This window comes from Notothenia coriiceps, unplaced genomic scaffold, assembly GCF_000735185.1.
Source record: "Notothenia coriiceps isolate Sejong01 unplaced genomic scaffold, NC01 NC01_scaffold00013592, whole genome shotgun sequence".
Taxonomy (NCBI): domain Eukaryota; kingdom Metazoa; phylum Chordata; class Actinopteri; order Perciformes; family Nototheniidae; genus Notothenia; species Notothenia coriiceps.
Genome location: NW_011346293.1, coordinates 412,274 through 423,843, shown reverse-complemented (window position 1 = coordinate 423,843; position 11,570 = coordinate 412,274). Strand labels below are relative to the sequence as shown.

The following is an 11,570-nucleotide window of genomic DNA, read 5'->3' as shown; positions in this document are numbered from 1 at the left end:
GGAGCATGTCACACGCAATAGTAAGCCATCAAGAAAAGGTCAGATACAGTAATACATGTTCCAGACTATGGAGAGTAACAGCCATGAACACCACACATACAGAGCAACATATTGGGTGAAAAGAGCCAGGAATTCAGAAGAAGTCTCCGCGATGCACGAGCAAAATGACTGTTCTTTCCATTATGTTTTGAATAACAATGCAAACCTCATTTTGTTTGAAGCAAACATCCAGCGGAGTCTCAGGGCTTGGTATTTTGTTTTTGCACACAAGTGAAGAAAATGGGTTTACAGCACATGGTCTCTGAGCTCTGAGTGTGGGGTCTGCTGCAGGCGACTGGCAGCCCCCCCCCCCGCCCGAGGGAGAGGGGAGGAGCGAGGAAGATGAATACGGGTCGCGAGGTTTGGGCACGCATTTGGTATGTCTGTTAGAGGATGGGTGTCGGGACAGAATATTAATGTGTGTTATATATTTTTAATAGGCCAATTATTCTTCTGTAATTATTTTGTGTTTACCAACCTTTCAAACTTCACCAGGGAGCTAGATGAATTGATGTGAGATGATATTCGTAATTTAAAGCTTGCTTTGCTTATGAAGAAATACTATAACAAGTTATTTTACCAAGCAACCAACATTTACTTTTGCTCATGCTACAGTCTCATGCTGATAACTGCAGTACACACAGTTTATCGATCTGTTGTCGCATGACCTAGTTTGATCCTTGACTTTGTTTATTTGGATATGTTTTTACCAGGTAAATCATTACTTTCAGACATACTGTGTTTTGAGCTAAATGTCAGCACGCGCAAAAATGATAAAACAGCATGCTGTTGTTCACCATGTTCAATAGCTCGTCCAGGATTATTATTTTAGTTTGAAATGACTGAATAATCATCTGATGAGACATGCTTTTGGCTTTCTCAAGCTTGTAAATTATGTGGGAGTAGATTGTCATTTTATCTATCAATCTTCTAACCGGTTTGCCTCGGCTTCTTCTGGCTTATTTGACTTTTTGTGAAACATTAGTGTTGCAGTTAGACCACCCAAACATAATATACATTTTTGCTGCACCTCACAAAAAGTCCTCAATGTGCTAATTAATTCCAAAATGTGCATATTTGATTTGGAGATATCCTTTGTCGTATCACTCATTTAGTTTTATTTGATGCTGTTTTGTGCCCCCTAGCTTCGCCATCCCAGGCAGGGGCGGTTCTAGGGGGGGCCAGTGGCCCCTAACACTGACGTCTGACCCCCTGTGGTCCCCTAAAAAATTTAAAGTGAAAAAAATGGCACTCCTACTTATCCTTACAGATTTATTGACATGACAGAATAGGCGAAATAAACGTTTATTAATCATTCAGAGTCTTGCCCCACTTACAAGCGCGGATGCACTACAAGCACCCCACCCTAGCACCGGCTCGCACTCACCTCCTCACTCGAACGCAGCAACCAACAAACAAAATTACTTCGGAACATCAGAAGGCTGTTGCCATCGCTAGATACCTAAACGTTGTTGAGAGACTACCACGATAATTGGAAGGTGAGTCTAAAGCTATTGTAACACAAGATTGTAGACGTAAAGTAGAGATGTAACTGGTTTCATATTATATATATTGACATTTTTTATATTTATATTATTTTTATATAAATATGATATGTGTTAATGCAAAAATTGTACTATAAACTTAAGCTGAAGCTAACAGTCAATACTATAAGATCTTATCTGAAATAAATAAGTGTAACTGAAACAATACCAATATGACTGTATTGCATTTTTTCTTAGCGCAATACTTCATAACTGTTAGTTCCTCTTTTTCGTCCTGCATTATTGTGCGCTCAGAAATAACTGGCCCCCACTGCGCCCCACCCAGTCAAATTGGTCTAGACGCCACCTGCATACAGCATGCTCTGCAGCCAGCGCTTTTCCCTGTGAAATTGAATCCTATTTTTCTCAACAAGGAAGAGTTGGTCATTCCCCTGTTATTTTTTTAATTTAGCAGGAGAACATTTTGAAATATGGAGCCAATCTTGGTAAAATAATTGACCACAGGTTGCTAAAATTGCGATTGTTTGGAAGCGAGAATCAGGTTTTTACAGCACATTAAAAATGCACAATCTAACAAAGAGATAACTGTGTCAGAGATCGTCGTTTACCAGAATGTTTTTCTCTGCCTCCAGTGCCAAAAGCGCTTCGTTTTGGGGTGATTAAGCTGCACCTCTATCAGGCATAACTGATCAAAAAATAGTGAAGCATGAGTATAAAATATATTTAAATACAAGCTTAAGTCCATGGTTGTCAATTAGATCCAGTAATGTTGCTTCCATTCAGCATTGTTTCCCCATCAATTTGGTTTAAAACACTAAAATGCAAAAGAAGACTTTATAAAAGTAGACGTTTTTCTTTGCTTTACTTACACTCACAATTCGGCTACACCTGTAAACTGGTTGTTGGACTGAATTCATCATAAGAAAGGAGTCATTCTCCCCACAAGCACAAACGTAAGCTTTACCTTTGCTCCATTTCTCACCAAGCTTTTCCTTTAGTCTCCCGTCTCCCGCCTTAGCAGTGTGACCACCACTCTTTTTTCAAATGGTTGTCATGGCATTAATGTTGTTACAAGCGACTCTTCCCATTGGGTTATCAACAGGTCAATATGTTCTAGAGCAGTGGTTCCCAACCACACACACACACACACACACACACACACACACACACACACACACACACACACACACACACACAAGGGGGTAACAGCGGTAATTCAAGTTTCAAAGTCTCAAAATGCTACAACTACTGTCACAAACTGGATGAATGTGAAGTATTTTGTTAAAGGAGGATGAAAGCGTAATTAAGGAGCACTATTGGAGTGACTTTGATTGTTATTGGACTCAGGATTAATTCATTTGGATTCCCGCTGTATGAAGAAATTAAAGGACGGCGCAAGTGGGACCGATCTGATCGTAGCAACTGTGACAAATAATCCAACTGAAACCTGCATGGACAATGATAATGTTTTTAAAAATGCGCTTATCCAGACAAGCCTGGTTTGGACACTTTACGGGCAGAAGAAACATTTCTATTAAAGAAAGAGTTATACATTTCTGTCTTTTTATGCCTTTAATACTACTAACTTGAATTTTTATTAAAATTAATTAGTTAATTATTTTGTATATTTTATTGTAATGTAACTACAAGGCTTTTAGTGACAATCATGTATTGCTTTAAAATTATATGTAAAAAAATAAATAAAGTAAAACAATTTTTAAAAAGTCGATCTTCGCGCCCCCCAGGTTGGGAACCACTGTCCTACACTATGTACCTCAGTTGATTTGGAACGGCTGTAATAGTACAGTAAGAGGTAGTACAGCAGAGCAGACTCACTAACAACTGCCTTGTCACAATGGTTTGTAAAGCTGAATGTTAATGGATTAACTTGCAAAACCTGCAGCAGCTGTGTGAGAGTACTGGTCTAACGCTAACTTCTCTCAGGCTTTAGAGCAACTGATGGAGCTAAAATGACATATGATTCACACTAAGACATTTTATTTTTTATGAGTTTCTCAACTTGGCCAGTTGGCTTCAAGAAAAAGTGAATAAATCAAAGTGTAGAAACTAAATCAAAAACACCTTCTGGATGAATTGATCTAAAGCCTTGTTTAAGGCATGTCATTGAAAACCGCCTTGTTCAATAACCATGTACTTTCTTCGTTGTTACACATCATATCTCTCTCTGCCCAGATTTCCTGGCTATCGCTACGCTTTTAACGATCAAAATAAGGTACATTTGCAAAATATGATCTTTAATCAATACGGACGCTTCTTCATTTCTTTTACTTAAAGGTCCCTTTTAGATTTAAGTGAAAATTCAGATGCAGAGGTGGGGATGAATCCGTCCTCACAGCAGACTCCTGGAAGGGCTGAAGTTGATCCTGATGAACTCAAACAGATCCACATGTCCACTGCCGAGCGCTAGCTGAGTGGCACAGTAGTCTTCAAGGAGTCTGTACAGTTTCTCTGCAAAATATAAGACGATTAGAAACGTTTTGAACCAACAAGAAACATTTCACAAGTCTGATGTCCTGAAATCTCTCACCAACTGTAATTCTTTCTGTGACCAGCAGGTGGTGCGTCTGCTGCAGGCCTTGCTTCAGACTTTCATCCTCAAAGGTGAAGAAGGCCAGACTTCGCTTTGCCTGTGCTGCTGCCATCAGCTGGATCACAGCTGGAAATGAAGGAAAAGCTCAAGGCAAGTGTCGAATGTGTTCCTGGGTGAAGAATAAATGGATGGAGACTGAAAAAGTACCTTTGAGTTGTTTGTCTCCATTGAAAGCTCCACAGCCCCAGTTTCCTGTAGCGATGTCGGGCTCATCGGGCCGATGACCCTTAAATCCACAGTATGCCTTTTTTAAGGAAAAAAAGAAAAATGATTACTATAGATAAAACAATGCCTGATAAAATGCAAATGTAACTTTACTATTGATACAGAATGTTTGGTCATGCAGAATAATACAATTACTGTTGAGAAGTCCTTTGAATTAAAGCCAGAAGCAAACATACTTTTCCAAAACAAGAGCCAACACTTTATTACTTCTGTTTGTAGCATGCCAAAAGATCAATTAAGAAAAATACAATATTTAATCAAATTAAAGGCAAAAATATAAGTTGTGGTTGGCTACTTCCTTTAAGATTTGTTATACCATTATTTCAGGAAAAGATTGGTGGGTTATGCATTGATTTATGGCAACAAAAAAAAGATGATACCATATATGGGCTTTTAGTATATGATTATTAGGTCAAATAATATGAAAATAATGATTAATGACAAAATAACAATACACACAGCTCACCTTGTTTAGTTCCCGTGTGACATCGATCATATTGTACTGCTCACTTCTGTTTCTGAAGTGCAAAGCGTCGATTGCCACGATCTGCCTCTGCAGCCGAGCCCACTCGTCTCTAAAAAGATCAAATGTCAGAAAACCGGATGTATTCAAATGTGGCTCGTATAATAAAAGTGATGTGACGACCCCTGCTTTACTCTCTCCTATTGTGTGTGTATGGCCCTTTAACGGTCTCCCTTCCTCCCTATCAGCGCTGATCGAGGGCACCTGGCCGCCGGTATCGGAGGAATGAAAGACTCGAGCAAGAGGCCGTTTCTCAATGTCGAGTAAAGCTGCTCCAGAGCCACTATTTCAAGCATACTACATCATCGAGTGGCGCCGAATCACTGTTTAAATGCCCAGCATACATGTGCTACCAAGCAAGCCTCCTCGACATTGAGAAACGGCCAGTGTCTCGTTCGCTCTCTCGGTTGGAGGATCTGTTTTTGAGAGCAGCTACCTGACTTATGCTTGTGTTTCCCTTCCTCTTAGTTTGGCATTCAACACCTTGCACCACACCACATTCACACACCCACGCCTACACTACTGATCTTACTGATTAACACATCCCGTTGTGGTAGCTCTTTTGTTTAGTCGTTTGGTTTACAATAAATATCTTCCTTATATCGTGTCCGTTCCACGTTTTTGTTATGGCCAAGAGCCAGGCCATGACAGTGATTATACCTGTTGAGGCGCTCCTCATGAGGGCCTTTCCACTGAAAGGTGTCCCCGAAACCAGAGTAATTGCTGAACTGCTGGGAGCCTGAGAAACAGAGAAAAGCCAACATTGAGTTAGTCTGTCTCAATACTTTCTGATTTCCTGTCTCTCTCAGCTCCAAGCCCATTGGTTCTTACTGAAATGGTAAATCTTTAAGAACGCTACACAAAAATAATCATTTTTTTGTCTAAACGGCAGTCCAAAATATTAAGAAAATCACATATAAGCAGAACACATTGGGAACGCCAGAGAAGAGATTGGCAATAATTTAAGCTGTCCACAGCAGTTGGGGAGGATAGTAAAAACATAAACATTTAACTTCTTCTGACATTTTTATAGAAGACAAACCAAACGATTGAAAGCACATCTTTTGGGGACTATTTTAAATCGGATTAATCAACAATTGGGTCAGTATTTAGGGGATCAGGCAATGTCTGTAAACTACAGTTTGTGTGCTATGGTAATGCATGTGGCTCACTGATTCCTTATGATTACACATACACTTTTCTAGTCTGTAAAATGTCAAAACAATAGTGAAAATGCACAAGTTCATATCTTTAAATGTCTTGTTTTGCCCGACCAAAACTCCAAAACCTAAAGGTATTCAGTTTACAATCACATAAAACCTTTTACTAAGTAATTTAAAACATTTAATTTGATCAACAATAACTAATCCATTTATAATTTCTCCACTACGGTACCTGTAACGATCAGACACTCCTTGTCCCCAAGTTTCTCGGTGAAGAGGCGGGACACGATCAGCTCTGGATTGATGATGAACAGGATCTCCTCCTGCACCAGACCTGAGCCCAGCACACCTCCACCGATCCAGCTGGAGGCAAAATCCACCTGCACAAAAGCAAAGGCACAAGAAATCTTATTTAAATAAATTCTGGACAAAAACAGTTGGGAAGGCGATGCTTTAGTTCAGATCTTACCTGAAGCATTCCTTTTCCTTCATTCTCAATGGTGCCATGTGAGGCAACGTGCAGTTTATACATCTTTTTGTTACAGCTGCCACGATAAAAAAAAAGAATAATGAGTTAACTTCTTTACACAAACTTTAGTGATCCTTACTTTTCATATGGTGCCACCTTAAGGTCAACATACGTTGTTTGTTTGATTATACTGAAGGTATTTCTTTATTAGTAATAGACAGGTTGAATATACCTGAAGCTTTAAAAAGAAAAAATGCGTTTTCCAATCGTACTGAAAAAAGTTCAACTATGTTTACAAGTTGGAAAATGGTTATATAAATCCATGACATGAACACTGCTGGCCCCACAGGATCTGCTAGCATGGCTATAGTCTTTTTATATTTAACATGAATTCTCTTTTAGTTATTATAGCATGTATAACTGTTTGAGATGTCTCTATAAATACATATTAATAATATTATTACCTTCCCCAGTTGGGTAAGTCAGTGTCCTTGAGGCAGCGTCTCTCAAACGTCACCAGTCCTGTTGGTTCCCTGGCTGAAAGACAGCAACAGTCAGAGATCTTCACTGACACTCCTCACAAACTGGAGGAAGATGAGGTTCAGCATCAACTATCTCTCACCTGTGACTTCCTGAAAGTAATGCATGATGGCCCTCAGCTTCTGCTTCTTCCGGGGCGACGAGGTACCAAACAGACTACATGCAGAATGAGAAGAATAGATTATTTAGGCTTGGCAATTGGATGTGCAACAGAGTGGTATGGGTGTTTTCTGACCTGGTGAAGTTGATGGAGGGGTAGTTGTGGTACTCTGCTTTAGGACCGGAGGCGTTGCGGTGAGGGTAAGTGCAGAAAAATGCATTGGCGAGCAGGCAGGCTATCTGAGTTTGCGACAGGGTGATGGCTGCAGTGTGTCCCCTCTTAAGCAGCGGGACGGCCTGGAAACATAGATGCAAACTTGGTCAATTATCAAATATCAATGTGATAGTGATTACTGTAGAGTGAAGCTGAGACAGTGAGTGTCATACCTTCTTCACGAGCTCAGGCAGCCTCAAGGCCAGCTCAGCTATCCTTTGAAATAGTTTGGGTGAGTAATTATCTCCTTTCGGGATGGCCTGATGATGAAATATAATTATAACAAATGATTAAAGGGGTTTCTGCCACAAAACAGATGTTTGAATAATGTGTTAACACGTGGGCACTGACCTTAACGAAGCTGGAGAGGGCATCAAAGGACCACTGACCTTTGTACTTTGGGTTATATTTGATGATAGCTTCCTAGTGAGAGATACACAGGTTGAAGGAGTACAATCCATGTTTACTGCAGACACGTTAGAATAAGAATCAGGTTTATTGCCGAGTTGGTTGTCGTATATACAGTATGGATTGTGCCTTACTTCTTGTCCCAAATAACAGTGAGAGAAAAGAGTCAAGATTCAAAAATCTAAAACGGAAATGTACTACAAAACATGAATGTATGTTTTTGGGGCATTTGTCCTTTATTGATAGTGATCGCTATGATAGGAGAGAGGGGATGCCTAAATACATACATTCAAAAGAAACAAGTATAGAGTGTTTGAAACTAAGAGGAAGGAATGTACAATTGTTCACAGTCTGAGAAATATGGTCAACGTGCAAAACTAAATATGCAAATGGTGATGGAATAGCCAGATTACCTCAAAATCATTGACGCTGGCTGTCGTCTTCTTGGACAGAGAGCTCAGCTGCTTGGAGATCACTTCCCACCTAACCTTGTTGGTTGGCTGTAAATGGAAAAATCAAATAACTTCTCAGGACATTTACTCTATTCGTTTTGATATAATCCGCCATTATTCTGGAGGAGAATGTATCTGTATCCCTGAAAATGAGGACATCATATATTTCCTAAAACTTGTCTTGTCCCTACCAACCTCTGGATAAACATGATGTGAACAGCTTCAAACTAACCATCACAAATCCAGTCTTCATGTAACTCGACTGAGAATACGGCATTTTCACAAAGTCACTGTGCCACACGTCTCTTCCATCCTGAGGCATAAGTCCTGCTCCACAGTTGAAAACGGCCACCTGAGTATAAAATAAGAAAAAAATATGAGAGGAAAATTATAAAACGGAACATAATATCTCTTATTTCCTCTCCCATTAATCATGTCTTGACCCCTGAGAGGAACCATCTGACTGAACAAGCTCAATGTATATAAACTAGTTATAAGTAGCTTAACATCAATCATCTATGAAGGTAGAATGCTGCTCTAATATTGATGAATCTAATAATGTCACATAGAATCAGATATTGGTGCATATTTTATTCACCAATATCTGATTAAGGAATACATTTTGCACGACTTATAAAAGAGTATTTCTACATTGTGGAATTCATAATTTAATTTGTTGAATGATCTTAGTTGTTGGTGAAGTAGAAGTCTTAAGTAGCAGAACAATGAATTACTTAGTTAAAGTACAAGCGCCTCAACATTGTATTTGAGTATAGCCCTAGAGTAAATGCACTTAGTTACTGGAGATAGAAGAAGAAGGCTAACATCTTACATCTACGAGGACAGTGTGCGTTTTGCTGAAGTCCAGACGTCCCAGCTTGTTGTCAAATTGTGGAATTCTTTTCATATCCTTCAGCAGGCAACAAGATGAAGGGCCGTCCTCCCTCTTCTTCCTCACTGCTTCAGCCCCCTCAACATGTGTAGCACTTACAACATCCGGGGAACTGGAGGGTTCAGAGGAAGAGGGTACTGAGGAGGAAGGTCCAGAGGAGGAAGGTCCAGAGGAGGAGGGTCCAGGGTAGGAGGGTCCAGTAGAGGGAGGTGCAGAGGAGGGGGGTCCAGGGGATGAGCTGCTTGCCTGAACTGAGCTTGCTTTTCCCTCAGGATTTATATCAGATTGAAAACACTGTTTCACCTGCTCAGAGTTGTTTCTGCGGTCCACTGACATTTCTGGAGGTGAGAGACAAATTACAGTGAAAAGGAAGTGGCTGAAACACACAAAAAAGGTTCTAGGAAACAATTAAGAAGAACAGGATGTTTTATAAATCCAGAATATGTTGCTGGACATTTCAAACTTGTAATAATACATTTCTCTCCTGGGAATTATAATTTGTGTCTGATACGATTTCCCAATTAAAACATTCAAGTTCCCTTCTTTATAAATACTGTGAATGAAATCTCCCTACTTTCCCTCATTGATATTATAATCTATGAATAGGCAACTACTTATTTCATCTCTAAATGCAGGAGGAGCAGGCCTGACCTTTGCTCTTGTGCAGTTCTCCAGTCTGAAGCCCTTCTGTCATTTCCCTGGAGCGTTTGCTGCTTTCTCCTCTGTCGGCCACATCTGGAGGTAAGAGAGCAGGCTTCAACTCTCTACATCACTTACAGGGGTTAAACTGAAATGTAATGTGAGCTCAGGGAAATGTTCCTCATTCAACATTCTGCACTGCAAAGCTAAATTACAGTAAAGCAACAAGAAGCAAAACACATTTTATTAATGAAGTGGAATTAAAGTAGACTCTTTTAATAGTTATATGCAGAGGAGGCCTCACCTGAGTTTTTGTTGCAATTGTGCAGTATTTCAGGCTTCAATATATTCATGGAGCTGTTGCTGCTTTGGCCCTCAGCCATCCCTGGAGGTAAGACAAAAACATGACAGTTTGTAAAAAGAAAGTGAGGGATTGGTCGTAAACTTTTGACCTCATGACCGCCTTACAAAACTGATTGTAGGTGATCATAACAGCTTTAACATTGATATAAACAGTGGCGGCTCCAGAGTATTTTTGTTGGGTAATTTAATGGTAGGGCTAACCCATACAGTGGTGGGGCTCAAGTGAGTATTTGCAATGTAATTACGTATGCTCCCCTTGACAGTGAAACGCCACGTGTGAGGTTTAGATTATTTCCCTGTCTCAATCCAAATTGAACTGTATGAAATAAAAAGGCACATTTGTCTTGTAGTAAATAAAAAGAGAGACCTGGAGCTAATCCTGCAATTTCCCAACAGGTGAAAGAGTTGACATGCTGAAAACCCCACCCCTGCAGGGGGGTCCCCAGGAGATTTTTTTGATATACTAACATAAAATACACATTCTGGTACTCTCTTGAGAAGAAAAATAAATAAATGTATTACTACACGACATATTTAAAAAAATGAATGCCATTTTAGTTTTTTGTTACTTTGTTCTGAAAGCTGAACTTGCTGCTCCTCACAGAGAGAAGAGGGAAGAGGCTGTGTGGTTTACTTTACATTGTGGATAAGGGTGGATAGCCCCCATTGTTCTGTGTGTCAAATGAAAGACAGCACACACACATCAATCATCAAACCGTGGGGTCTTATTTCATTACTTGTTGATTTCTATCAACGTTGTATCGATGTAGATGTACTACAGGAAAGGAATTCTCCGTCGGGACTTCCTGCAACAACACCACGCCGTTATCGTGATTCTGATTGGCCAGAAGACATTATCAAAGATGTTCTATTGAGAAGACGATCACTACGTGACAAAAGTTTTCAAAACCGCTTCTAGTCTTCGGTATTTCCAGACAAGTGGCTGAAATCAATCTTACTAACTGCTGTCTGTGCAATTTACTCCACGCGAGTTGGCGGACTTTATTTTGGCTTACTTTAGCATCATTTTTCATGGTGGGGCTAAGCCATTGGTATGGCTGTAGCCTAGCTTGGCGCCGCCACTGGATATACTAAACGTTAATGCATAATGTTAGTCAGGGACGTGCACAGGTACGGGCTAATGTTGCCCGGGCAACGGCCCTTTTGAACTTTTTGGCTGACCTGCCCCTCTGGAGAGAGTGAAAGTCTTTTTTTTCTGTTTTGGCCGAATAAACATGATAAGCCCACAATTAGTATTTTAGAGTCTCACTGCGATAAAACACACCTTGTCAGCGCTGTCATCTGCCCCCAGTCACGTGACTTTGTTTACAATCTGACAGCTGAAAAGCAAAGGAAAGCCCTCCGAGTCCGGTCCGGCCTCAAATGGCTATGGTGATCATGTGCCTGCCTGGCTTTGGTGGCCAATCC

The 11,570-nt window shown here is 40.2% G+C and overlaps 1 protein-coding gene across 4 annotated transcripts in view; it reads right to left on the bottom strand.

Moving 5' to 3' along the window:
• Positions 1–3,522: 3,522 nt before the first annotated feature.
• pargl (poly (ADP-ribose) glycohydrolase, like) overlaps positions 3,523–11,570 on the bottom strand; it is a 12,762-nt gene continuing 4,714 nt past the window's right edge. For 3 of the 4 annotated variants that reach the window (XM_010774168.1, XM_010774167.1, XM_010774166.1), the window contains 17 exons: positions 10,084–10,164; positions 9,792–9,875; positions 9,081–9,478; positions 8,481–8,600; positions 8,210–8,296; positions 7,740–7,811; positions 7,562–7,648; positions 7,311–7,471; positions 7,158–7,231; positions 7,000–7,072; positions 6,536–6,611; positions 6,299–6,446; positions 5,564–5,642; positions 4,847–4,955; positions 4,303–4,399; positions 4,093–4,221; positions 3,523–4,013 (listed from right to left, as the gene is read on the bottom strand). In XM_010774168.1, the coding sequence (XP_010772470.1) occupies positions 3,895–4,013; positions 4,093–4,221; positions 4,303–4,399; positions 4,847–4,955; positions 5,564–5,642; positions 6,299–6,446; positions 6,536–6,611; positions 7,000–7,072; positions 7,158–7,231; positions 7,311–7,471; positions 7,562–7,648; positions 7,740–7,811; positions 8,210–8,296; positions 8,481–8,600; positions 9,081–9,478; positions 9,792–9,875; positions 10,084–10,162 (1,992 nt within the window). In that variant the 5' untranslated portion in view covers positions 10,163–10,164 and the 3' untranslated portion in view covers positions 3,523–3,894. Of the gene's footprint in view, positions 4,014–4,092; positions 4,222–4,302; positions 4,400–4,846; positions 4,956–5,563; positions 5,643–6,298; positions 6,447–6,535; positions 6,612–6,999; positions 7,073–7,157; positions 7,232–7,310; positions 7,472–7,561; positions 7,649–7,739; positions 7,812–8,209; positions 8,297–8,480; positions 8,601–9,080; positions 9,479–9,791; positions 9,876–10,083; positions 10,165–11,427; positions 11,527–11,570 lie in introns of those variants that run through there. The other variant, XM_010774169.1, reaches the window with a different exon arrangement.